Source organism: Neoarius graeffei, chromosome 18, assembly GCF_027579695.1.
Source record: "Neoarius graeffei isolate fNeoGra1 chromosome 18, fNeoGra1.pri, whole genome shotgun sequence".
In the NCBI taxonomy this organism is placed as follows: domain Eukaryota; kingdom Metazoa; phylum Chordata; class Actinopteri; order Siluriformes; family Ariidae; genus Neoarius; species Neoarius graeffei.
The window spans coordinates 43,431,758-43,457,814 of NC_083586.1; the positions used below are offsets into that span (position 1 = coordinate 43,431,758).

Below are 26,057 nucleotides of genomic sequence, written 5' to 3' on the forward strand. Positions count from 1 at the left end.
TTTGGAGATAATTCTGATAGTGATTGGGATTCTTATATGTCAGATGAAGGGGCAGAAGATTATCAAGGATATTCCAGAGTAAATGGTTCTTTTCGAGCCCCCAAGACAAGAAACTGCCAGTTCACTCAGTTCATGACAGTCCCGCTCACTGCCGATAGTGCACCACCAGCCAGAGAGAATTGGAAACACAGATTGGTTTGTGGATTTTTATTCTAAGCTGGCTGCTGCAAAATATTGGGAAAATATTTACATGTACCTCAATAAATGCAGAAATGTAATCTTTAAAACGTACACCTATTCAGTGTAATTATTAAAAGAAAATATGAAGTGGGCAATAATAGAGGAATCGACGAAGTGTCCAAATGTCAGATCAAAAGTCATTTATTAAATAAATGGGTTTCTTTTTGCTCCAATAATTCCCATGTGGTCGTTCTGGTGGTGGTGAACACTTGAAGAGTCAGATTTATTAGTAGTAGGCGACACAAAATCTGCCCGCTTCGTTTGCACAAACCTCACCCACTGTCACTTTAGATTTCTCTCATTTCTCAGAAATTCATGAACTGAATGTCCTGTTGTATAGGAATTTGAACATCCAAACATCGTTATTTTTGTCAGATTCCATCAACAATATCCAGTTTCAGTGAGTAAACAAGCATGGAATCAGATGAACCGAAATGACCTAGATAACTGGGGTTCCACACGTGATGTAATGCGAGATTAGCCCTGAGGCAAGGCTGCCTTTTTCCGGGATCCAGACGCCACGATTTATCAATTAGTTTCGTGCTTGATGATAAAATAACAAATAATTAGTATTATTTTTCCACCTGCTTTATTAATTCATTTTGGTTGTTACTAATTATATATATTCATTTTAAAGTATTGCAATAAGGCATTACATACACGTTCCACCATGGACCTAAACAGGACAAAGCAGTTACTGAAGATGAATGAAAAATTATTAAGGTATCATTTACATATGATGATTTTTATAGGTCTAAAAACAATGAAAATGGATACAATCCTGAGAACACAGTGCACAAGGCAGGAATACACACTGGATGGGATTTCAGTCCATCACAGGATCTCTCGCTCTCATGCCTCAGGGCAGTTTATCCAGGGCAATTCCATGTAGCCTACTGGTGTGTTTTTGGAAGGTGGGAGGAAATCAGAGAACCCAGAAGGAACCCATGTGTCACACCGTAGACCCTTATGTGTAGATTTTCCCATCCATTATCCATAACCGTTTAATCCTGTGCAGGGTTGCGGGCAAGCTGGAGCCTATCCCAGCTGACTATGGGTGAGAGGCAGGCTACACCTTGGACAAGTCGCCAGGGCTGACACATCGAGACAAACAACCATTCACACTCACATTCACACCAGGGCTTTACATTAACTTTTTTGCTCAGCGGCCACTGTGGCTAGTGGTTTTCCCGAGTCACTAGCCATTCAGCCTTTTCACTAGCCACAATTTTGTTGCCAGGAAATCGCAGTTTTTTCTTCACCGTGATAGATTTAATTATGAATGGCAGCGTATAATGTATCTCTACAGTAGCACTCAAGTATTCAGTGCTGTTAAGGTAGATCCCTGTATGAAAACATGCAACCAATTCAGACAAAAATATAAACAGAGTATTCTGTTTATTGAACTCAAATTCAAGCCCCTTACAATATGAAATATTGTATAATATGAAAAATAATTCAGTACAACTGAACTGATTCTAATATTAAAAGTCCAATTCAAAACATTTATCATTGAAAAACATTTGATGTTTTGATATGCAAGTATTATGTGTATTATCAAGTATTATTGTGTATATTATGTATTATCTATTAATAGTGTGTGTGTGTGTGTGTGTGTGTGAACATGTGTAGAGAGAGACATTAAATGTCCTCATTCAGGGGAATTAGCTCAAGTGGTAGAGCGCATGTAAGCGGTAGTGGGATCGATGCCCACATTCTCCAAAACAGCAACTGCCCCCTTGCTTGCATTTTCTTAATTTCCTGAGGGAACCCGCCCAAAGGGGTCAATAAAGTTTTATCTAATCTAATCTAATCATCAGATGAGTCTGAATGGTCCATGAAAAATGGTCTTCGTGACCTGAGGCTTCCAGCATGCCATAAGTTGATAGCTGGGGCGGATCAACTTCTTTCCAATCGCATGAACATTTCTAAACAGCAGCTCCATCCTCTCCAGCTCAGCCGACTTCATGACAGCCAGGGACTGAAAGCAATGCTGTCCTGTAGTGAACCAGACGTCTTCACGTGTTTTGATGTTATAGTACCGATGTGTGCATTTGACTTTTCGTGGTCCTTTATAGTTTCGAGTTTAAAATTACTGGTGCCTGTCTTTGCCAGACTTTCTACAGTCTTCGCAGTACATGGTATTTTTGGTTTTGCTATGAACTAGCCAATCTCACCCAAACTTCCATTTGTCATTGAACTGTCTTATCTTCCTATTAGGGTCTTGTTCATCTCCATGGCCGCAGCCAGCTCTGAGGCCCCCGTGGTCCGGACCTTGGTCATTTTTAAGAGCTGAAAATACATTTGTACGCTAAATATTCAACTGGATAAAAAAATAAATAACATTAAAACGTCTCCATAAAAAGTGCATTGTTAATTATGTTAAACGTTGATTCTGTCTTCTGTGTCTGTTTCGTGCATGCGGCTCTGAGACCAAGAACACAAAAACGAATGAGTGCGCGACTCAGGGGAGGAACGCAGTGCAGGAGACATGGGGTTTCCATAGTAACCATCAGTGCACTTTCATGAAGCTGTTAAATTTACATTTTCGAAGCAGTGCAGTTGTAGCCTGCCTTGTTTGTGATTTTAAAAATAAATCATTCGATAAGCCAAAGCAATAGAGTGGAAAGTTTCAACTTATGTTTGCCTTGGATAACTTTGCCTAAAACATGGTGGTGTATACTGATTTATTTCCCAGAATGTTTTTTTTTTTTTTGTGTAGGTGTAATGGATGCCAGATTGTTAATGTATCTTAGTTCCATAGGCTGCATGGTTAAGGTATCTTTTGTCCTCATTGCTTGGGCCAGATCAAACCATTAAACAAGCTTAAATTATTCTTACTCTTGCCACATACATGATTTTTTTTCAAAACTGATGATATTCAGTTCAAACACCATTAAAAGTAATTTCAGGAATAGATCTCTTGTGTGACGTGTAATTCACCCCTCTCATTTAAATATGTCGAATATTTTTCGGTGTGCACTTTGCGCATCACGGACCTCGGTGATTTTAAAATGCTGCCTCCGGCCCTGCTCATCTCTGCCCCATGCTGCCTGTATAGATTTTTATATATTTATATCGGTTTTTGAGGTACAGTGGTGCTTGAAAGTTTGTGAACCCTTTAGAATTTTCTATATTTCTGCATAAATATGACCTAAAACATCATCAGATTTTCACACAAGTCCTAAAAGTAGATAAAGAGAACCCAGTTAAACAAATGAGACAAAAATATTATACTGGGTCATTTATTTATTGAGGAAAATGATCCAATATTACATATCTGTGAGTGGCAAAAGTATGTGAACCTTTGCTTTCAGTATCTGGTGTGACCCCCTTGTGCAGCAATAACTGCAACTAAACATTTCCGATAACTGTTAATCAGTCCTGCACACCGGCTTGGAGAAATTTTAGCCCATTCCTCCGGACAGAACAGCTTCAACTCTGGGATGTTAGTGGGTTTCCTCACATGAACTGCTCGCTTCAGGTCCTTCCACAACATTTCAATTGGATTAAGGTCAGGACTTTGACTTGGCCATTCCAAAACATTAACTTTATTCTTCTTTAACCATTCTTTGGTGGAACGACTTGCATGCTTAGGGTCGTTGTCTTGCTGCATGACCCACCTTCTCTTGAGATTCAGTTCATGGACAGATGTCCTGACATTTTCCTTTAGAATTCGCTGGTATCATTCAGAATTCATTGTTCCATCAATGATGGCAAGCCGTCCTGGCCCAGATGCAGCAAAACAGGCCCAAACCATGATACTACCACCACCACATTTCACAGATGGGATAAGGTTCTTATGCTGGAATGCAGTGTTTTCCTTTCTCCAAACATAACGCTTCTCATTTAAACCAAAAAATACTGTTTTGGGGGGCGGCACGGTGGTGTAGTGGTTAGCGCTGTCGCCTCACAGCAAGAAGGTCCGGGTTCGAGCCCCATGGCCGGCGAGGGCCTTTCTGTGTGGAGTTTGCATGTTCTCCCCGTGTCCGCGTGGGTTTCCTCCGGGTGCTCCGGTTTCCCCCACAGTCCAAAGACATGCAGGTTAGGTTAACTGGTGACTCTAAATTGACCGTAGGTGTGAGTGTGAATGGTTGTCTGTGTCTATGTGTCAGCCCTGTGATGACCTGGCGACTTGTCCAGGGTGTACCCCGCCTTTCGCCCGTAGTCAGCTGGGATAGGCTCCAGCTTGCCTGCGACCCTGTAGAAGGATAAAGTGGCTAGAGATAATGAGATGAGAAATACTATTTTGGTCTTATCCTTCCACAAAACATTTTTCCAATAGCCTTCTGGCTTGTCCACGTGATCTTTAGCAAAGTGCAGACAAGCAGCAATGTTCTTTTTGGAGAGCAGTGGCTTTCTCCCTTCAACCCTGCCATGCACACCATTGTTGTTCAGTGTTCTCCTGATGATGGACTCATGAACATTAGCCAATGTGAGAGAGGCCTTCAGTTACTTAGAAGTTACCCTGGGGTCCTTTGTGACCTTGCCGACTATTACACGCCTTGCCCTTGGAGTGATCTTTGTTGGTCGACCACTCCTGGGGAGGGTAACAATGGTCTTGAATTTCTTCCATTTGTACACAATCTGTCTGACTGTGGATTGGTGGAGTCCAAACTCTTTAGAGATGGTTTTGTAACCTTTTCCAGCCTGATGAGCATCAACAACACTTTTCCTGAGGTCCTCAGAAATCTCATTTGTTCATGCCATGATACACTTCCACAAACATGTGTTGTGAAGATCAGACTTTGATAGATCCCTGTTCTTTAAATAAAACAGGGTGCCTACTCACACCTGATCGTCATCCCATTGATTGAAAACACCTGACTCTAATTTCACCTTCAAATTAACTGCTAATCCTAGAGGTTCACATACTTTTGCCACTCACAGATATGTAATATTGGATCATTTTCCTCAATAAATAAATGACCAAGTATAATATTTTTGTCTCATTTGTTTAACTGGGTTCTCTTTATCTACTTTTAGGACTTGTGTGAAAACCTGATGATGTTTAGGTCATATTTATGCAGAAATATAGACAATTCTAAAGGGTTCACAAACTTTCAAGCACCGCTTTCGATTCAAATGACCAAATCGGAAAATTATTTTTAAAAAAAATTCAGTCAGTAATAAATATCGCAGCTGATAATTGTGTGTTGTGATTTACACTACTGTAATAAAACTAAATTCAGAAATCCACTGCTACGTATGTATGCATTTACAAGAGGTCACGATGAGTGTAAAATCTTATTATTCAGCTTTGAATGTAATTTTTAAAAATTGCAAAATTATTTTTGTAGCTTTCAGATTTTTTTGTATAAACGCACTAAATGCACTTTGTTTTCAGGGTCTTTTCTTTTGTACAGTGAGGCTGACTGAGAGACTGTGGCTCTACTGGCTGACGTCAGTGGAGTGTGTGAATGCAGCACAGAACACTGAAAGCTGGAGAAGCTCCAGTCAGTAATATTGGGTAGGTTGGTTGGTTGGTTGTTCTAACTGTGTGATCTCTCTCTCTGGTGTGTGTTGATGATAAAGCGATGCTGCAGGTCAGTACCATAAGAGTGAAGCCAGCTGTCTTTGCTAATAACTGTCTTTCGGGCTAGTTAGCTAATTTATTAGCTGACACGACTGTTAATTTTAATACAAATCGCATGCTAACTCTGATAGTCTGTTATCTACTAGCTTATGTTAGCTGTTGACAAACGTATTTAACGCTAGCTAGCTACATTTTTCACAACAGCTTCCTGAACACGGTTTTAAAACTAATTATTTTACCGACGCTAATTAAATTTGCATAGGTTTTTTTTTGGGGGGGGGGGGTTGAATCCTAATTATGCCCCAGTTCCCTACACGAGCCCAGCGGATATGGTCTGAATTAGTGGTGTATCTAGTGCACTCCGTGGTCACGTGGGAAGTATTTGGGATAGGGCCTTTCTTACAAACAGTAGTGTTAGTATTAAGGCTGATTATAAGCGTTCACTTTTTTTGAATTTAATTTTTGGGCTGAATCCTAATTATGCCCCAGTTCCCTACACGAGCCCAGCGGATATGGTCTGAATTAGTGGTGTATCTAGTGCACTCCGTGGTCACGTGGGAAGTATTTGGGATGGGGCCTTTCTTACAAACAGTAGTGTTAGTATTAAGGCTGATTATAAGCTTTCACTTTTTTTTTTTTTAATTTAATTTTTGGGTTGAATCCTAATTATGCCCCAGTTCCCTACACGAGCCCAGCGGATATGGTCTGAATTAGTGGTGTATCTAGTGCACTCCGTGGTCACGTGGGAAGTATTTGGGATAGGGCCTTTCTTACAAACAGTAGTGTTTAGTATTAAGGCTGATTATAAGCTTTCACTTTTTTTTTAATTTAATTTTTGGGTTGAATCCTAATTATGCCCCAGTTCCCTACATGAGCCCAGCGGATATGGTCTGAATTAGTGGTGTCTCTAGTGCACTCTGTGGTCACCAGGGTGTCTACAGGTTTGTCCAAGTTAAATTTAAGACTTTTTAAGACCATGTTCCAAAAAAAATTAAGACCAAATCTAAAGTCACGCAGAAACGTACTCTTTTGGAAAAAAAAAACTGAGTGATTCCACGCTTATGGGTACTGAAATGGGGACATGAACTTATTCACCTAAAACCATTTCTTTTTTTACCATCAGGTCACAAAACATGTACTCTTTAATGAATGATGTGTTAAAAGATAGCTTTAATTTTCTGAGATGTAATAAAAACATATTTATATGCCAAAGTCAAGCCTATGAGTTCCAAAATGATGTCTGTTCCATTACTTCTGTTACGATTGTCCATCTCGCGTCTGTTACAAATTAATGACAATCTAGCTATATACCATGTTAATCTTATTGAAAGAATGTGTATGTTTATTCTACTACACATGTTTATTAATTATATTTGCTAAAACATCACCTTCCTATGTTTCAAAAAGTAATTCTACATTGTTAAAATTGAGAATCTATATGTCCACAACACTTCTGTTACGTTCTGACTTTGGCATATAAATATGTTTTTATTACATCTCAGAAAATTAAAGTTATCTTTTAACATATCATTCATTAAAGATTACATGTTTTGTGACCTGATGGTAAAAAAAAGAAATGGTTTTAGGTGAATTTTTAAAAATAAGTTCATGTCCCCATTTCAGTACCCATAAGCGTGGAATCACTCATATAATTTAATGTAACATTGTTCTTGTAAACATTCACCAGAAAACACTATTCTAGTAGAAGTACTTCATTTCTTTTCCTTGACAGGCATTCACACACAGAACACAATATAAGGATCGGATAAACTTGTAACTGTGACAGTCAGAATGCAGTCACAATGTTTGAATCCAAGGCCATCCTTAAAAAAAAAATCCGTTTCCTGTCCACCGGGTGAGCAAAAAAAATTTCAGTAGGGAGGGAGGGATTTTTTTTTTAATGGATGGATAAGAAATCGCAATGCTGTGTTTGCTTTTTCTTTCAGTACTTTTTTATTACAAAAGCAGACACATTTAATAAAATGACAGTTTAATCAACTGAAACTTGTACAAAAACTTTAAGTTAGCATTTTAAATGCTGCCTGCAACATTTGCAAAACTTTTACAAAGGTACTTAAAATGTCCGACACACGGACTTTTTGTAGTTCTAAATCGAGCGTTAGGCCTAGTTCGGATGAAATTACACTATTAAAATGATCACTGAATGATTTGTTTTTCTGAATCTTTACTATTTTGTTGTTCGCTAGAATATCATTTTGCGATTTCACACTTAAACAAATGTTTGAAAACTCCGGATCTCCTTCCTTCATGGTGGCTGCCATTTTTTTTGTGCCGCACAGCACATGCGCAGAGCTGATTCAATTCTATATTCTGCGTGGAATGCAGGGCTTTCCACAAGCGCCGGCTGCCGCCCATACAGCCGACTACACAATTAAATCCAGCCGGCTACTTTAATGACTTATTTTTGTAGCCCACAGGCTCTAAATATTAATTTTCGATTTTAATAAAATTAAATGTTTATCTAACGGACAGACAATAATGTCAAACTGAACTGCACTCATTTAAGTTGTGATTCGCGCTGTTTGTACCGATAATAACCACAAATTCCCCGACGACTTCGTTGATCAAGGGAGAGTCAGGGAGCAGAGAGGGGCGGGGCTGCTCTCTCTCTCACACGATAGGACTTACACAACAGATCAGGCACTGAGTGGTTGTCAAGCACGCGTGTGTCTAGCAACCGGTGGATTCGGAGCCTGCGCGGTATAATTGTGAGCATCAAAAACGATTAAACTTTTTCCCCATCCAAAGTGTACCACATTTTAACGATATGACTGAGTAAAATCTCCATAAATTTAAGATTGAAAATTTAAGACCACAGGGTTTGAAATTTAAGACAATTTAAGACTTTTTAATGGCCTTATTTTAGGAAAATTAAATTTAAGACTTTTTAAGGACCCGCAGCCACCCTGGGTCACGTGGGAAGTATTTGGGATGGGGCCTTTCTTACAAACAGCAGTGTTTAGTATAGTTTTTTTGAAGTTATTTTTGGGTTGAATCCTAATTATCCCCCAGTTGCTTACACGAGCCCACCGGATATGGTCTGAATTAGTGGCTGTATCTAGTGCACTCCGTGGTCACGTGGGAAGTATTTGGGATAGGGCCTTTCTTACAGATAGCGGTTTTAGTATGGAGCACTTGCATGTGACGTCACAGCCGATCCAGATTGTGACAGACGCCATCTTGTCGGTCAAACGCCATATTCCGCCTTCTACTTCTGGTTCTACTTCTGCTTTTACTTCTACCTTTTCTTCTGGAAAACCCTACTATATACAATTCTACTACAACGGCTGCGGATACAAGCTCTCCCTACCTGTGCACGGTTTTTTATGGTTTTTGTGTGTATTTTTGCGTGTTGTTCGTCTGTACCGGACTTCAATATCCACTACAACCGTATGGACTTACTGGACATTGGTTTCCAGCAGAAAATGACGGTTTGTAGCGATTTCCATCGCATGCACAACATTCCGGACGAGATAGCGAGACCAGCGGGGTCTCCGTGGATTGTTATCGGAAGCAAAGCGAAGGAGGCGGCGTCGGGAGCGGAAGCAAAAGCGAGGCTGCAGAGCCAGCCTGTTGACTAAGCTCAGAAAACAGCCACTCAAACCTCCACTGCCAAGCCTCTACCTCTCCAACGCCAGATCCATGGTAAACAAGATGGACGATTTGGAATTACAGCTGGAATTACCTCATTCTATTCTATAATCGGTTGGTCAGTGCTATACTCAATACTTAAGTGACTTACCCATCCAATGAGGATTGTTATTTTCTTGTTTACAAGATGCCACATCTGAGTCGCTGACAAATCCTGAATTTCTGTAAAGATAACTGTGCAGAGATTTATAAGCACACAGTGCTTCACCACTGAACAGCGAGGGAAAGTTGATGAGGTAATTATACACATCTGGGTATTCCACCTCTGGCAGTTCAACATCCACTGACACGGTCGTGAAAACTCCGTCCGGTAAGCCATAAGGGTCACTAATCTGTAGATCGTTTATTTTAGACATATATCTAGTTATCTGTTCATTAGAAAAATGAGCCGTGTAGTCCGTCGGTTGAAATTGATCCATTCTGTACACGAGTGCAGCAGTATTCAGCTGTGTTTTTTACCGACAAGATGGCGGCTGTGTACTTTCCGGTCACGTGACTGCAAGATCTCTTTTTTGTTTGTTTGTTTGTTTGTTTAAAAAAAAAAGCTTTTCAGTAATAAGCTTTCACTGTGTTTGAGTTTTCTAGCAGCGTCAGGTCAGAAACCCGACATGAAATCATAACCTTACAGCATATTTTACTCCTGTTCCCAACACAAAGCCTTGTTTTCATCAACTGTAACTGGCTAATACTGCAGTTTGGCAGCAGTTTCATTTGGCGTAGATTTAAATGGATATTGGACAATGCGTTTATTGTGTCAGAGTTCATTTACTGTGCTGAGTGGGGGGAAAATGTGTACAGTAGAAACATAATGTAAAAGTTGCCAGATGTACATGGTCATACACAGGATGTCAAAAGCTCCACCAAAGTGAATGTAGTCATTAAACAACACAAGAAAAACAAGTGTTTCCAGGCAAAATAAACCTCGCCCGGTAGCACATATGATGAATATGAAGGAAGATATCGTGGGGGGAAGAAGTACCCTATACAATGGGGCAAAAAAGTATTTAGTCAGCCACCAATTGTGCAAGTTCTCCCACTTAAGATGAGAGAGGCCTGTAATTTTCATCATAGGTACACTTCAACTATGAGAGAATGAGGGGGAAGAATCCAGGAAATCACATTGTAGGATTTTTAATGAATTAATTGGTAAATTCCTCGGTAAAATAAGTATTTGGTCACCTACAAACAAGCAAGATTTCTGGCTCTCACAGACCTGTAACAACTTCTTTAAGAGATTCCTCTGTCCTCCACTCGTTACCTGTATTAATGGCACCTGTTTGAACTCGTTATCAGTATAAAAGACACCTGTCCACAACCTCAAACAGTCACACTCCAAACTCCACTATGGCCAAGACCAAAAAGCTGTCAAAGGACACCAGAAACAAAATTGTAGACCTGCACCAGGCTGGGAAGACTGAATCTGCAATAGGTAAGCAGCTTGGTGTGAAGAAATCAACTGTGGGAGCAATTATTAGAAAATGGAAGACATACAAGACCACTGATAATCTCCCTCGATCTGGGGCTCCACGCAAGATCTCACCCCGTGGGGTCAAAATGATCACAAGAACAGTGAGCAAAAATCCCAGAACCACACGGGGGGACCTAGTGAATGACCTGCAGAGAGCTGGGACCAAAGTAACAAAGGCTACCATCAGTAACACACTACGCCACCAGGGACTCAAATCCTGCAGTGCCAGACGTGTCCCCCTGCTTAAGCCAGTACATGTCCAGGCCCGTCTGAAGTTTGCTAGAGAGCATTTGGATGATCCAGAAGAGGATTGGGAGAATGTCATATGGTCAGATGAAACCAAAATAGAACTTTTTGGTAAAAACTCAACTTGTCGTGTTTGGAGGAGAAAGAATGCTGAGTTGCATCCAAAGAACACCATACCTACTGTGAAGCATGGGGGTGGAAACATCATTCTTTGGGGCTGCTTTTCTGCAAAGGGACCAGGACGACTGATCCGTGTAAAGGAAAGAATGAATGGGGCCATGTATCGTGAGATTTTGAGTGAAAACCTCCTTCCATCAGCAAGGGCATTGAAGATGAAACGTGGCTGGGTCTTTCAGCATGACAATGATCCCAAACACACCACCCGGGCAACGAAGGAGTGGCTTCGTAAGAAGCATTTCAAGGTCCTGGAGTGGCCTAGCCAGTGTCCAGATCTCAACCCCATAGAAAATCTTTGGAGGGAGTTGAAAGTCCGTGTTGCCCAGCGACAGCCCCAAAACATCACTGCTCTAGAGGAGATCTGCATGGAGGAATGGGCCAAAATACCAGCAACAGTGTGTGAAAACCTTGTGAAGACTTACAGAAAGCGTTTGACCTCTGTCATTGCCAACAAAGGGTATATAACAAAGTATTGAGATGAACTTTTGTTATTGACCAAATACTTATTTTCCACCATAATTTGCAAATAAATTATTTAAAAATCGGACAGTGTGATTTTCTGGATTTTTTTTCTCATTTTGTCTCTCATAGTTGAGGTATATCTATGATGAAAATTGCAGGCCTCTCTCATCTTTTTAAGCGGGAGAACTTGGACAATTGGTGACTGACTAAATACTTTTTTGCCCCACTGTAGGTACATGTGGCTACTGCTTATAAATAAAATTTTCTGATACTATGTCCATACAGTAAATATAGCATATATATTTACTCTGAGGCAGTAGCCACAAAAATGAAGCATAATCCAAAAATGAACAAGTTAAAAATCACAGAAATAAAATATACCAAGTGTCTGTACTTTATATTATTCTACTCTTACCTCTTACAGTTTTAATGAAACCCAACCGAAAACAAAACCTCACCCCCTGTTGGACTCTGTCCCGGGCGAGGTAATGATTAATAAATGTAACATGATCATGAGTATCACCCAAAAAAAAGTCATCATGTGCAGTACCAGGGCTCTGCAGTGCGCACATTTCACTCGCGTTTGCGAGCGAATTTTTCGGCATGCGAACGACGAAAAAAAACCACGCGCATTCGTGTGAGGGCTTCTTGCAGCTGACAGTTTAGGAAAGCACTGAGCACAGACGCGATGAGTTTAACATTCTAAAATGTATCAAACGTTAAACTGCAAAGTATGTAAATCCAGCGCTGGATAGCCTACCTAACATCATTTTTTACACTAGAGACAAAAAAAATCACATCAGTGTGTTCAGGAGAGCCTTGTGGCGCTCAATGTGAAAATTTTGTGAATATCTCCTTCCGTTTTCGTGTAAATCCCCGTTGTTTGGAGGAGCACTCTGAGAAAATCCTTCACTTTGTGTGCCTCTCTTGCCCCTTTTCCACCAAAGCAGTTCCAGGGCTGGTTTGGGGCCAGTGCTTAGTTTGGAACCGGGTTTTCTGTTTCCACTGACAAAGAACTGGCTCTGGGGCCAGAAAAAACGGTTCCAGGCTAGCACCAACACTCTGCTGGGCCAGAGGAAAGAACCGCTTACATCAGCAGGGGGGGGCGGAGTTGTTAAGACCAACAACAATAACAAGACCGCGAAAGATCGCCATTTTTAAGCGACGAGAAGCAGCAGCTGTACAAACGTGAAGTCATTTATTATTGTTGTTGTTGCTGCTGCTTCTTCCGTGTTGTTTTTGCTTCGATATTCGCGCCAAGGTTTATGCAAATGTAGTGACGTAACTGACGTATACAGCAACGTAATGACGTGGCTTCCCTTAGCACCGCGAGCTATGGAAAAGCAAACTGGTTCTCAGCTGGCTCACAAGTTGAACGAGTTGTGAACCAGCACTGGCCCCGAACCAGCCCTGGAACTGATTTGGTGGAAAAGGGGTATCTGTGTCTCTGCGCTCAGCGCGCGGATGGGGGAGGGGCTGCTCGCGCTCACACACACACACACACACACACACGAGGGAGGGGCTGCTCCCTCTCAGGGAGACACATGCTTGTAGCATCAGGGCAGTGTAACGAGTAACGGCCTGTATTGTTGTGTGTGTGTGTGTGTGTGTGTGTGTTCTGCCTGCGCCTTGCTCCCTGTCTGTAGTTGCGTGCATTGACTCTGTCTTGCACTGCGGTGGTTCCCACGGTAGCCGGGGGGGGGGAGAGTGAAAAAGTTACTTTTTTTTTTTTTTTTTTTGCCGTTCTGCCATGCTAGTGCGTTTTACCGGGACATGAGATTTCAGCATTTTTATTCTTCTCGGTCTGTAGCTTGAATAAGTTTAGGCTACTGAATAACACTTTCAGTTAAAGTTGAGTCTGGTGCTTTTGTGCTGACGCTACAATAGTCTACTATCACAATAAATATCCCCCGTAACATTTCCCGTTTTCTTCTACTCTTTCTGTGATTGCCCCTCTTTCCCACGGTTGTATGTTGTGGGTGTGGCATTAGGTGGGAAAAGTGCTTTTTAGGGATTCATCTTCAGCACATTCAACTGAGAGATAACTGAGAGCTGGTTCGGACCGAGCTGAGAAATATATTCGCTATGCAGAGAATAACGGCGTTTTTTAAAAGCAATGATGGTGGAAACGAATAAAAGAACGGATGAGGAAGAAAGTGTAGTGAAGAAAGCTAGAACGACGGGAGAAGGTTCGGGAAAATTATATAATGAGATGGAAAGCGCACACTCCAGTGCAAACATTTAGATGGGAACATACAACACAGCAGAAAAATAATATACAGTATATACAAATGGTGCATGTCACAACACAGCAGAAAAACAAAGAATGAATATATATATATATATATATATATATATATATATATATATATATATATATATATATATACACATATATACACACACAACTGGGCGTGTTGAGTTGCAGATGTTAATTGCACATTAGTTATAGAACCTCAGTTCAGCTACAAAACTCAGGATATTGCACTGTATTTGGTATTGTATTGGGTATGGATGTAAAAATGTAGAAATATAAAATATTCAAAAGCTATAAAAACTAAAAAGTTGCTCTGTGAGGTTGCACTGTAATAAGTATTGCACTGTATCAGGTAAGTGTGAGAATATTGTCCTTTTAGGTCCTTGTTGGTGCATTGTTGCACCTGCCAGAAGTGGCATCAGTCAGTGCATGTAATTAGCCTTTTTCACATTACGTCACTTGCAGAAGAACCTCACATCCGTTTTCAGCCTTTTGAATGGAAGAAGAGGCGGCATGCTAATCTGCTGGCTAACAAGTAGCAACCATAGAAAGTCAGTAAACTTCCTTTCCAAAACAAGGCAGATAGGTGACTGGAATGGTCGCTAACAGACTCAAAAACGTTTTTTTCCCACAGGCCATAACCACCTTGAACAATTACCCTTTTTCACATTACGGCCCACTTTACACGGGGACGGTCTGAAACAAAAACGCAAAAGTCCGTTTTCATTCCCACTTTTTTCCGCGTCTACACGACCGTTTTCAAGGAGGAAATCTGCGTCTACGGTGACACATAAATGTGTGGAATTCAATTGGATGTGCATGCCAGGCGGCTAGATAAACAACAATGCGCAATATTATTATCAATCTTATCTGTGAATGACACAGTTTTGTTAACACATGTGGCCGCCGTATACCTCTTCTTCCATTCAAAAGGCTGAAAACGGATACGAGTTCCCCTGCAAGTGACTTGGGGCCCGTTTACACGAGGACGCTGTCGGGTAAAAACGACTAAATATTTTATCGGAAGTGCCTTTCGTCTACACGGGGACGGCGTTTCCGGGGCTGAAAAACGGAAAAAATTGAAAACGCCTTCCAGAGTGGATAAGTTAAAAACAGCCCCCGTTGCATATCCGTCTAAACTACCCAATACGCGAAACTCTGCTCGGATCTGCTCACGTCGGGTACGCGTTTACGTCATACATATGTCATATACTGTACATGCCAGCCCGGGAAGTAAGAAAGTAAGTAAAAAAGTAAGAGCATGTCTGATTACATCGATCCAACGGACCTTCAAGCTGCTCTGGCAGCTTTAATAAACGTCCAGGAGTCCTTCGAACATCTATACCGAATCTGCACATATACCGTTAATGAACAGAGGCGGGTATAGTATGCGCTTACTTTTTTACTTACTTTCTTACTTACCATAGCCAGAGTAGTCAAAGTTTTCGCGGCGCAGATGTGCAGATCAGACAAGACGGAAGACGTTGCGCATGCGTGCAGACATAGCGGAGGTCTTTCACAGCACCACCTAGCCGCCTGGCATGCACATTCAATTGAATTCCACACATTTATGCGTCACCGTATAGACGCAGATTTCCTCCTTGAAAACGGTCGTGTAGACGCGGAAAAAAGTGGGAATGAAAACGGACTTTTGCGTTTTTGTTTCAGACCGTCCCCGTGTAAAGTAGGCCATAATGTGAAAAAGGCTAATTGTTCAAGGTGGTTATGGCCTGTGGGGGGAAAAAACTGTTTTTGAGTCTGTTGGTCCTTGCTTTGATGCACCTGTAACGCCTGCCTGAGGGCAGCAAGTCAAAGAACTCAGAGCCAGGGTGGGAGCTGTCCTTGATGATGTTAGCTCTGCTGTCTGTTTAGCTACTGTTTGTTCGTTCATTCATTCGTTCATTCATTCATTCTCAATTGAATTTTGCGTTTTATGTGTTGGTGTGTCTAAGGTTTGCGCTGCAATAAACCTTTAAAATGAAAACCTGCTTGTGCCCCCATTTTTTTCCCTGTGCTCCTAAAATTTTTAACTTGGGACCACGTGTGCTCCTGAAAAAAAAAAAAAAGTTAGTGTAGAGCCCTGTGCGGTACGATTACTATGAACTTCTGGTATATTTTATTTGATTGACAAGATGTTAAAATGTTGTCATCGTCACAAACAGCTGGTCTGTACAGCATGAGTGGGAATTATGCCTTGTAAATAGTATCAATTAAATTGCTAGGTAGTGGTTGGAAATTTCCCAGTACCACTAACGCTGGGATCAGGTTACACAAATTCAGTCTGATTTTTAAAATGGGTTTGTCATGCTCGAATATGAACATTGGGAATGAAGAACAAGGCCCTGTAGTGTGACCTAATCAAAGAACAGCAATGTGGCATCTGGGACACTCCATGAGACCCTGACGAGAAGTCTGACGTCAGAATTTTTGTATTTTGTCGCCTGGCTTGATAGGCCTTCTCAAGCCATGGTTGACAATTTCTTGACCATCCTCCCCAACAGCACATAAGGACATGAACAATGATTTGTTGGGGTCAAACTTGTCATGCTCCAGTCTCTTGACGAAGACACTGCAAGAATTTATGGTGCTATGATTGCTTAATCTGGCATGGTGACCATCGTGAAAGACAAAAACATTGTGTAGTCTGATCCCAGCATTAGAGACTGGAAGAAATTTGTTAACCGGTGAAGCCAGACACTGTGTCTTTTATGAACTACTGCTCATGCAACGTCACAGGGCAACCAATCACAGTTGAAGGAAAGTGCTATCTGCCCTCTTACTCATACATGAGATCACACATGTCTGTGATTGTTTAGTGTTGCTGTGGTTGACTGGGGAGAGAGTAATGCCATCCCTCCCACTCCGAGTGCACAGTCAGTTTTGCTGTCTTGGACTCCTGGCCACTGATGTCTGTGTTTATTGTCAGGTTTTGAACTCATAATCTCCTAGCGATAGGGCATCATTTCTACACTTGGGCACTCTGGCAAGAGTTTCTGCGGTTGACCCTTCAACAACTACATCGGTATTTAGCAGCCGTTAATGCCAAAAGTTTATTGATGTGGGATGTGAAAGCAGGAATGAATGAATGTTATTCTATAAATGTCTGGCTATGACTGCTGTTCTCCTGTTTTGTGTGTGTTTAATGTTAGCAGTGGCGGCAGCCACAGTGCCTGTTCCAGTAACTGTTGCATCTGCTGTTTCCCCATCCAAATCTAATCTTTTTCCCTTTCCCCCAGGAGCTTCAACAGCCTAGCCATGGTGGATGTAAGCAAATGGCCCCTCTTTAGCCTCGTGAGTGCACAGGACACTGCCTCAATACGTCAGGCGTGTGTGTTTGGAACATCTGCCAACGAGGCAATCTACATCACCCATGATAACGAGGTGAGTGCGGTGTGATACGCAGTCACAATCCATAACCCAGTTAGTCAAGGAGGCTAACCAGTACCAGATGCAACACTGTCTTAAAAGAAATGTCTTAAAGTTCTTACAGGAGCCTTTTGTGGCATGTGGTTTACAATAATGGGACCAAAGTGGGGCCAGATTGTACTGAAAAATAGGAACAAATTAGTACTGGCACACACACCTGCATATGGGGTTCATTGTATCGGCTCAGTTCTTTCTAGTGCTCGATGTAATACAAGGTCTCAGATGTTGAGTTTAGATGGAATTGGTATTGTTTGTTTCTACAGGTGTACGTGTTTGGGCTGAACTGCAGTAACTGCTTGGGCACAGGGGACAGCACGAGCACCATCGTCCCTAAAAAGCTAGACTGTCTGAGTGGGAAGAAGGTGGTCAGTCTAAGCTATGGCAGTGGACCACATGTGCTGCTAGTTACAGAAGGTAAGACCTGCTTCGTGGGGTTGAATACCTGTTTTGGAGTAAGGACTGTCGTCTGATTGGTTAGATTAGATTTACTTTATTCATCCCACATCGGGGAAATTCACGTGTTACAGTAGCAAGAAAATGTCAAACAGATAACAAATAAAACTGAAATAAAAATTAGACAAACGAAGGATTAAATACAGAGGGCTATTTGCATTAGCTACCGTGAGAAAGTATAGAAAAAAAATTGCCTTATTGAGAGGCTCGGAAAAATTGCACATTACAGGTAAACTCTGTATATATACACACTGTTAGGGTTTTTTTTTTCACCTCTGGCCCTCACCATCTCGAGATCAGTCCCCTCGCGTTACCCAGACGTCTGGGGGTGAGTCGCAGAAAAAAGAAAGGAACCCCACAATCGGTTCGCAATCTTTATTCGCAAGTCCGCCAATACAATGAGAGAATACAGGGATTTTGTGTGTGTGAGTGAAACCTTGGATCAATCATGTCATATTAAACAAAGACTATGTTTAGTCTAACAAAAGTGTCTTCTCCACTGGACGAAGGTCAGGTTATACAGGAATAGTTTAAAATCACTGTTATAGTATATGTAATAGTCTAAAATAATAAAGGATCTTAAAAAGCTCTAAAATATTAAAATCATAAAGTCTTAACACCTTGTGCAGCAATAAGGCTAATATAAATCTATAAAACTAACATGAATCACTTAATGCAGCTTTAAATCTAACATTCAATCATTTCAATTTCAAATTCAACACTGAAGAGACTGGTTAAATCTAACAATCCTAAATCACGTGTAGCTATAAAACTAACTTAAATCATGGCTTTAAATCTAACTTTTAATCCCAAATACAGGTTGGATATGCAGCTGTGGGTGTGTGTGGGTGTGTCTGACATCATTGCAGACCTTGGCGCTGTTCAGACACAATAATCTGATCAATAACACACATTTCACATCAAAATAAGCAGAATGTTCTGATGACACGACAGCAATGTCCAGACAGAATGGAACCTTCAAACAATGTCTAGCTGAGACAGAAGGTCATCCCAACTGAACAGAATAAATCCCTACAACCCTGTCACAAAATAAATTACTGCCTTCTTGGTCAAGAATAAATACTTAGAATTATTTATCCTTACAAAGGAATAAAACCTTACACACACACACACGTGTGTGTGTGTATGGCTTTAAATCTATATATATATATATATATATATATATATATATATATATATATATATATATAAATTATATATATATATAAATTATATATATATATATATATATATATATATATATATATATATATATATATATATATATAAATAAATATATATATATATATATATATAGAGAGAGAGAGAGAGAGAGAGTTTAGGGCCTATATTATTGCACATAATAATTGCATTGATGAGACATAATTGCATCGATTACAGTGACATGGGGCTGGATTGTACAGTACGACTACACATGATTATCATTTCATGGTAAGTTTAAAAAGGAGTCTCTTGTTTGCCAAAACTGTACAGAAATACAGCTAAATAACCTCGGCTTCAAAAATACACTGGGAACCAGTACGAGTTCAACTCGCCATCACCTTACGTTTAAATTCAAAAAGAAGTTCAGAATGAAAACACTCTAAAGCACTACCCAGACTTGAGTAATATATTTTAAGTATACAGATAGACACAATAATGTATTGCATGAAGAAGTCCTTCCCATGCCATGTGGTGCATAGGGCGGCGCCAATCTCCGTTTCCGTAGCTTTCGGCTTCTCACCTATTCCATAGCTAGGGTTACAGTGGGGGGGCTCGTCCTCTGGTAACCGCAAGAGTTTGACTCCTCACTCGCATCTGTATTGCAGCGTGCCTTGCCAGACGGCAGTAGGTACCATTTTTATGATGGTCTTTGGTATGACCCGACCGTGAGTAGAACTCGCAATCTCCTGATCGAGAGGCGGACACGCTAACCACTAGGCCAACTCACGGTCTATTGCATGAAGAGAATGTGTACTATATTACAAGGTGTTCAACAGTCTGGGAACCAATGAGAGTATAACTACATGTATGTAATTTTGTATTTATTTTCTACAACATGTGTTGACCCTTGCACGCTACGCATTTTCTCAGCTGTTGTATCAGGCTTTTGTGTATTTTGCTGAATATATTCAAATTGACATGTTTGCTCAGCCTATTCTTATTGGTTTCTGAATTTTCAAGACATGTAGCAAGATTGGTGAGGCGGAAAGACGGATGTAGTGACACGAAGAGTTTTTTATTATTATAAAAATAACGAGTAGGCACATAGTCCAAAATGTATTGCAGATTCAAGATCCAGCAAACGGGCGGCACGGTGGTGTAGTGGTTAGCGCTGTCTCCTCACAGCAAGAAGGTCCGGGTTCGAGCCCCGGGGCCGGCGCTTGCTGTGCGGAGTTTGCATGTTCTTCCCGTGTCCGCGTGGGTTTCCTCCGGGTGCTCCGGTTTCCCCCACAGTCCAAAGACATGCAGGTTAGGTTAACTGGTGACTCTAAATTGACCGTAGGTGTGAATGGTTGTCTGTGTCTATGTGTCAGCCCTGTGATGACCTGGCGACTTGTCCAGGGTGTACCCCGCCTTTCGCCCATAGTCAGCTGGGATAGGCTCCAGCTTGCCTGCGACCCTGTAGAAGGATAAAGCGGCTACAGATGATGAGATGAGAAGATCCAGAAAACAGGCTAAGGTCAAACGAGACACAAACAGACGAGACTAGGCAAAGACAACCAGAATGCAGAAACCAAAATGCAGATGTGAGTCAAAAACCAGGAAGACAATAATAAACAGAAGGCTTGGTAAGGTCAGGTAGAACATGCTGAGCCCAATACTTCACAAAGTCTGTCAGTTTGCAGTGTCCGTATAAGCACATGCTGATTGCACTCTAATCCCGGACAGGTGCATGTAATTCTGGGTTCTCCACTTTTCAAAAATAAAAGGTGGTGGTGGGGGTTTGGGGGTCCCCCTGAAGCTGATGGACTTTGGGCTTTTTTGACAGTGGAACTGGCCAATAAATGGATAGGAAATGCTAAGTCATTGTTAAAATCATTTTACAAAAAATTAACACATTCTTAGTGTACATATCTTTATTGTCAATGTGAGACTCATTTGGGCGACACGGTGGTGTAGTGGTTAGCGCTGTCGCCTCACAGCAAGAAGGTCCGGGTTCGAGCTCCGTGGCCGGCGTGGGCCTGTCTGTGCGGAGTTTGCATGTTCTCCCCGTGTCCGTGTGGGTTTCCTCCGGGTGCTCCGGTTTCCCCCACAGTCCAAAGACATGCAGGTTAGGTTAACTGGTGACTCTAAATTGACCGTAGGTGTGAGTGTGAATGGTTGTCTGTGTCTATGTGTCAGCCCCGTGATGACCTGGCGACTTGTCCAGGGTGTACCCCGCCTTTCACCCGTAGTCAGCTGGGATAGGCTCCAGCTTGCCTGCGACCCTGTAGAACAGGATAAAGCGGCTAGAGAAGATGAGATGAGACTGATGTGCCTGTTGCGCGTCCCTGAATTAATTATTTTTTTGTGTGTCAGAAAAATAAATGAATTTCCATGCATAAACAAAATACCCAATTACAATAAATGCATACATTTTTTACAATACACATAATGTTAATTGGGTGAAACCACTCCAATCCGTGCATGAGCTGGTGCGCGTGCCCAAGACTGGCACTACAAAGCCACCCTGGCCACCATAGTTTGGGTCCTTTGACCCAGGAACCCAGGAGTCCTGCAGTAAAAAACCACAGTGAAGCAACGGGAAAATGCAGCTCTTGCCTACACAATCACAGATGCGTAAAATAAAAGACCTGAACTTAACTAGTGTGTGTGTGCTGTTATATGATTACTGTAACTGTGTATGGTCAGAAAAGACCATAGATAAGTGTAACCGTTGCATAATAACGCTACAAGTGTGTGCACCCGAAAAGTTATTTAGCTGCTGGCTAGCTGCAGCTTGTAGCTTCCAGCGTCACTGTGTGTCAGTATAGTGTAACGTGGTGCGGTGAAGTGTAACGCAGGGATAGACCTCAATCTGTAGAGCTCTGGGTCACAGTCTGTATGCAGCCGGCCGGATGGTTTTCTATTGCAATTGCGTGGCCACTTCAGGTAGCACTGTATGCATTCGTTTAATGGTCTTCTGCGTGTTAGATACAAAATTATAATAAAGCGAATACTTAACGATTTATTTGGTGTATACTGATGAAGTTACGGTTTTTTTTTGTTTTTTTTTTTTGGCCAAGGGAAGGGCAGCGGGCCAGAATTATAATGTGGCAGTGCACCACTTTAAAGGTCATAGGCAAGGGTCGGAGGTGAAACGTAGAATATCAACTTTGTCTAGAAGAATGACCCAAAAAACGAATTCAATTTTCCTAGTGTCTAATTTGCACCCTAAAATTGAATAAAACGGTTAAAATGTACTGTTTTGCCCAATTTCCGAAGGTTTGTTTACGTCTCACTTGTGTGCACTTTCACCACCAGGGGGCCGTCGTCGTGACGTCATTTAAGCCAAACAGACCTGGAGCAGCTCTGTGTTTACTTGCGAACCAAACACACATGTACGGACTTTGGTCGTGAGAGGTTGTGTAAAATGTCTGAAAGCGATAATGATTTTGAAGTAGGAACTCTCCGAATTAAATATCGAGAGGTGAAACCATATATGTATGAACCTATGGCCGTTGTGAAGCGATCGGTGAATGTGGCTCACTGGTTTGACCGTGCGGCCTCGGAATCGGACAGCGACTCGGCCGACTCTGATCGTGGTGACCCCGGACCTCAACAAGACTCGCGCCCAAACGATTTATCCTGGTAATTATGATAAATTCCTACTTTCGTTGTAATACTAAATAAGAGCCCTTTTGAAGAATAATTAAACCGCCCTCCCTAGTGGATATAGGTAACGATTACTGGACAGTGCGCTGGTAGGCCACATTAGCCTGCCATCCGCGGCATTATACTATTTATAGCCTACTCTAAGCGAGGAAATATCCCTTTTGTCTTATTTCCACAATGATTGTACAGGATCCCTCAGGATTCTTGACTTGTCAATTGCAAGCAAAAGTAAAAACGTTTACCTCCAATCTTCTTTTTGCTTGAGCGTTGCTGGTCCATTTCTTCTTTGACTGCTTGATTTTGTTTCATGCGCACAGTCCACTCTCTCTGCCTTGTCTCCTCTTTCGGAAAAAGCCAACCCTATCGCTCCTCCTTTTCTCCTTTTTCGGAAAAAGCCAATCCTCTCGCTCCGCCTCTTCTCCTCTTCCGGAAAAAGCCAATCCACTCTCTCTGCCTCTTCTCCTCTCTCGGAAAAAGGTAAAAACTACTTCTTCCTGAACCGGTCCCGTTGTTACAGTTCACCGCATGACAATAAGGCATGGTTTTTCTTTGGAAATTCCTGAATGCACGTTTGTACTCAAGCCGAACGGCGATGTAAGTAAATGGAAGCGGACTCAACTCGAGCCGTTTGTTTGGCTTAAATGACGTCACGTGCCGAGTGGTCAAAAAAAATAGCCGAACAGAAATTCGCCACGATCTGCGCTAACTTATTTTAATTATTACTTATTAACAATACTTCTTGGGACCAGAAGAAAATTACAGAGGGTTATTTTAACATATAAAGTTTCAAATGTGCATAAAATTAAAACCGTTGCCTATGAGCTTTAAAAGCGCCCGTGAAGAACACTGTAATTAGTCCTTGAGGTACGTGCTGCTTAGAGCGCAAGTGAAAGTTCAAGGCACGCGGATGTGACAGTTTGAGGAAAGAGAAGGCCATTTCCTGTTTCACCATGATGATGAACCATCTAGCCAATTAACAAAGGAACTATACAAATCCCTGATTCGGCTCCTTTGGAATAAATACAGGCACTGTTGAAGGGCTATGTGAGAGTTTATAGATCACACACTTACTCGATATGTGACGAGACACGTGTAAGACATCAATGCTGGCTCCCTTTCCACATAATTATCTGTCTCTAGAGCAAATCTATGTGATAAAGATTCATGCTTTGAGTGCATCCAGTTTTATCACACCTGTGGATCATGCATGTGCCATTATTGATCTTGAAAGTGTGTATATGATGATGATGATGATGAGAGTAATAATAATTCTAATACTTCACAGTACATTTCCCAAGTGCAATCAGGATATATAAGTATTGTGAAATATCCTCGTGTCAGTATATTGTCTCTTCTCAGATCAGTGCATTGTTTGCTTTTGCAGAGGGCCAGCTGTACGGGTGGGGACATAACGGGTACAGTCAGCTTGGTAATGGGACTACCAATCAGGGCGTGTCTCCTGTGCTTGTGTCCACGAACCTGCAGAACAAGAGAGTGATCGATGTGGTTTGTGGATCGCACCATTCAGTCGCCCTGACCCACGATGGAGAGGTGAGAGAGAAGAGGGATAGCACAGGAACTGAAGTCTGAGCTGCCTTCTTTTATATTAATCGTGTTATTTTTCATTTTTGACATGGGCGGTAAGTCAAGTAGACCTCCCTGACCTTATTGTTCATTTCATCCATTATGTTCTGTGGCTGAAGAATGTTTTTGTAGTCGTCCCCCCCCCAGCATCATAGTTACTATGAAGGCGATTTCTATTCTGTCTGATTCACATTTGGGATCTTTCAATGCCTAACCTACTCAAACCGCTTCTTTTTGCCACTCTTTTTAGTCTGGCTGCTTCCACTTCTTCTGTGTTTAGAAATAATACAGTAGATTTCTGTGTTTCTGATAGAAGTCAGGGTTTTTTCTAGAAAAATTTAGTATGAGGGCGCTCACCATGGCGAGGGAGCGAAGCGGGGGGGGGAGATGGTGCCGGTTGTCGTCGTCCCCCCCCCCCCCCCCCCCCCCCCCCGTGCAAAGCCTTTGAAAAATGCTCCAATAGGACATTCTGAGGCTATCTAAGAGGGAAATTGTAACAAATTGTCTGTCAACATTGAAAAAGAAAGAATTAATCATCTTCTGCCCCGGACAGTCTTTGGCTTTCTTCCGCTTCGTGCCGCGGGATGACATCTTTAAATGCCCAAGCGTCAACAAAAACAACTCGCGAACTACTTCTGTCAAAAGCTCCCGCGCCGGTGGGTGAAAGGTCATTCAGTCTCGAGAAATCTCGCTCTACAAGTCAGCTGACCTTGTATGTAACCCATGTCAAATCTCGCGAGAGCAGCCGCGACAAGTAAACACCTAAACAACATGGCGCCTCAGTCTGGAAAACGCCAATTCGGATTGTTTTTGCACCGTCTGGCGGTGTATCTAATATCATTGGAATATTTTTGGAGCAATTATAACGTATTTGATGATCAGACACATTGTCACGTAGTGTTGCTGGGATGTTTTCACGGAGTCGGTAAGAGGGTGCACGCCGAGAGTAAGAGGGCGCAGCACCCCTGTTCCCCCGTTTAGACGAAAGCCTGGAAGTAATATGTTGTAGGTTAGTTGCACATTGAAAGGCATTCGATAGGAGTGAATTATGTAACACCTTCAGCTTCATAAAAGTTATGATGGCACTTGGCTGTTTAGCAACGTTGTGCAAAATGTAAGACGGAAGCTTGAACAGCATGACTGTAAAATTGAAGGGTTGTTGTTCTGCTTTAGCCTTCAGTGTAGATAGGCACTGTACATTTGTCTATGTCCTTGTTTGTCAATGAATACTTTGTGTGTGTGTGTAAAGTCTAATTTATAGCTCTAGTAACACTGTTGTACATCAGATTTTCACACAAGTCCTAAAAGTAGATAAAGAGAACCCAGTTAAACAAATGAGGCAAAAATATTATACTTGGTCATTTATTTATTGAGAAATAATCCAATATTACACATCTGTGAGTGGCAAAAGTATGTGAACCTCTAGGATTAGCAGTTAATTTGAAGGTGAAATTAGAGTCAGGTGTTTTCAATCAGTGGGATGACGATCAGGTGTGGGTGGGCACCCTGTTTTATTTAAAGAACAGGGATCTATCAAAGTCTGATTTTCACAACACATGTTTGTGGAAGTGTATCATGGCACGAACAAAGGAGATTTCTGAGGACCTCAGAAAAAGCGTTGTTGATGCTCATCAGGCTGGAAAAGGTTACAAAACCATCTCTAAAGAATTTGGACTCCACCAATCCACAGTCAGACAGATTGTGTACAAATGGAGGAA

General features: G+C 41.7%; 1 protein-coding gene across 7 annotated transcripts in view; it reads left to right on the forward strand.

The window, feature by feature from the left end:
• Positions 1–26,057, forward strand: part of rcbtb1 (regulator of chromosome condensation (RCC1) and BTB (POZ) domain containing protein 1) — a 47,890-nt gene that overhangs the window by 1,271 nt on the left and 20,562 nt on the right. For 2 of the 7 annotated variants that reach the window (XM_060898847.1, XM_060898842.1), the window contains exons 2-4: positions 17,295–17,439; positions 17,748–17,898; positions 24,140–24,306. In XM_060898847.1, coding sequence (XP_060754830.1) covers positions 17,314–17,439; positions 17,748–17,898; positions 24,140–24,306 — 444 coding nt within the window. In that variant the 5' untranslated portion in view covers positions 17,295–17,313. Of the gene's footprint in view, positions 1–5,651; positions 5,787–9,602; positions 9,685–17,294; positions 17,440–17,747; positions 17,899–24,139; positions 24,307–26,057 lie in introns of those variants that run through there. The other 5 variants (XM_060898843.1, XM_060898846.1, XM_060898844.1 and 2 more) reach the window with 5 other exon arrangements.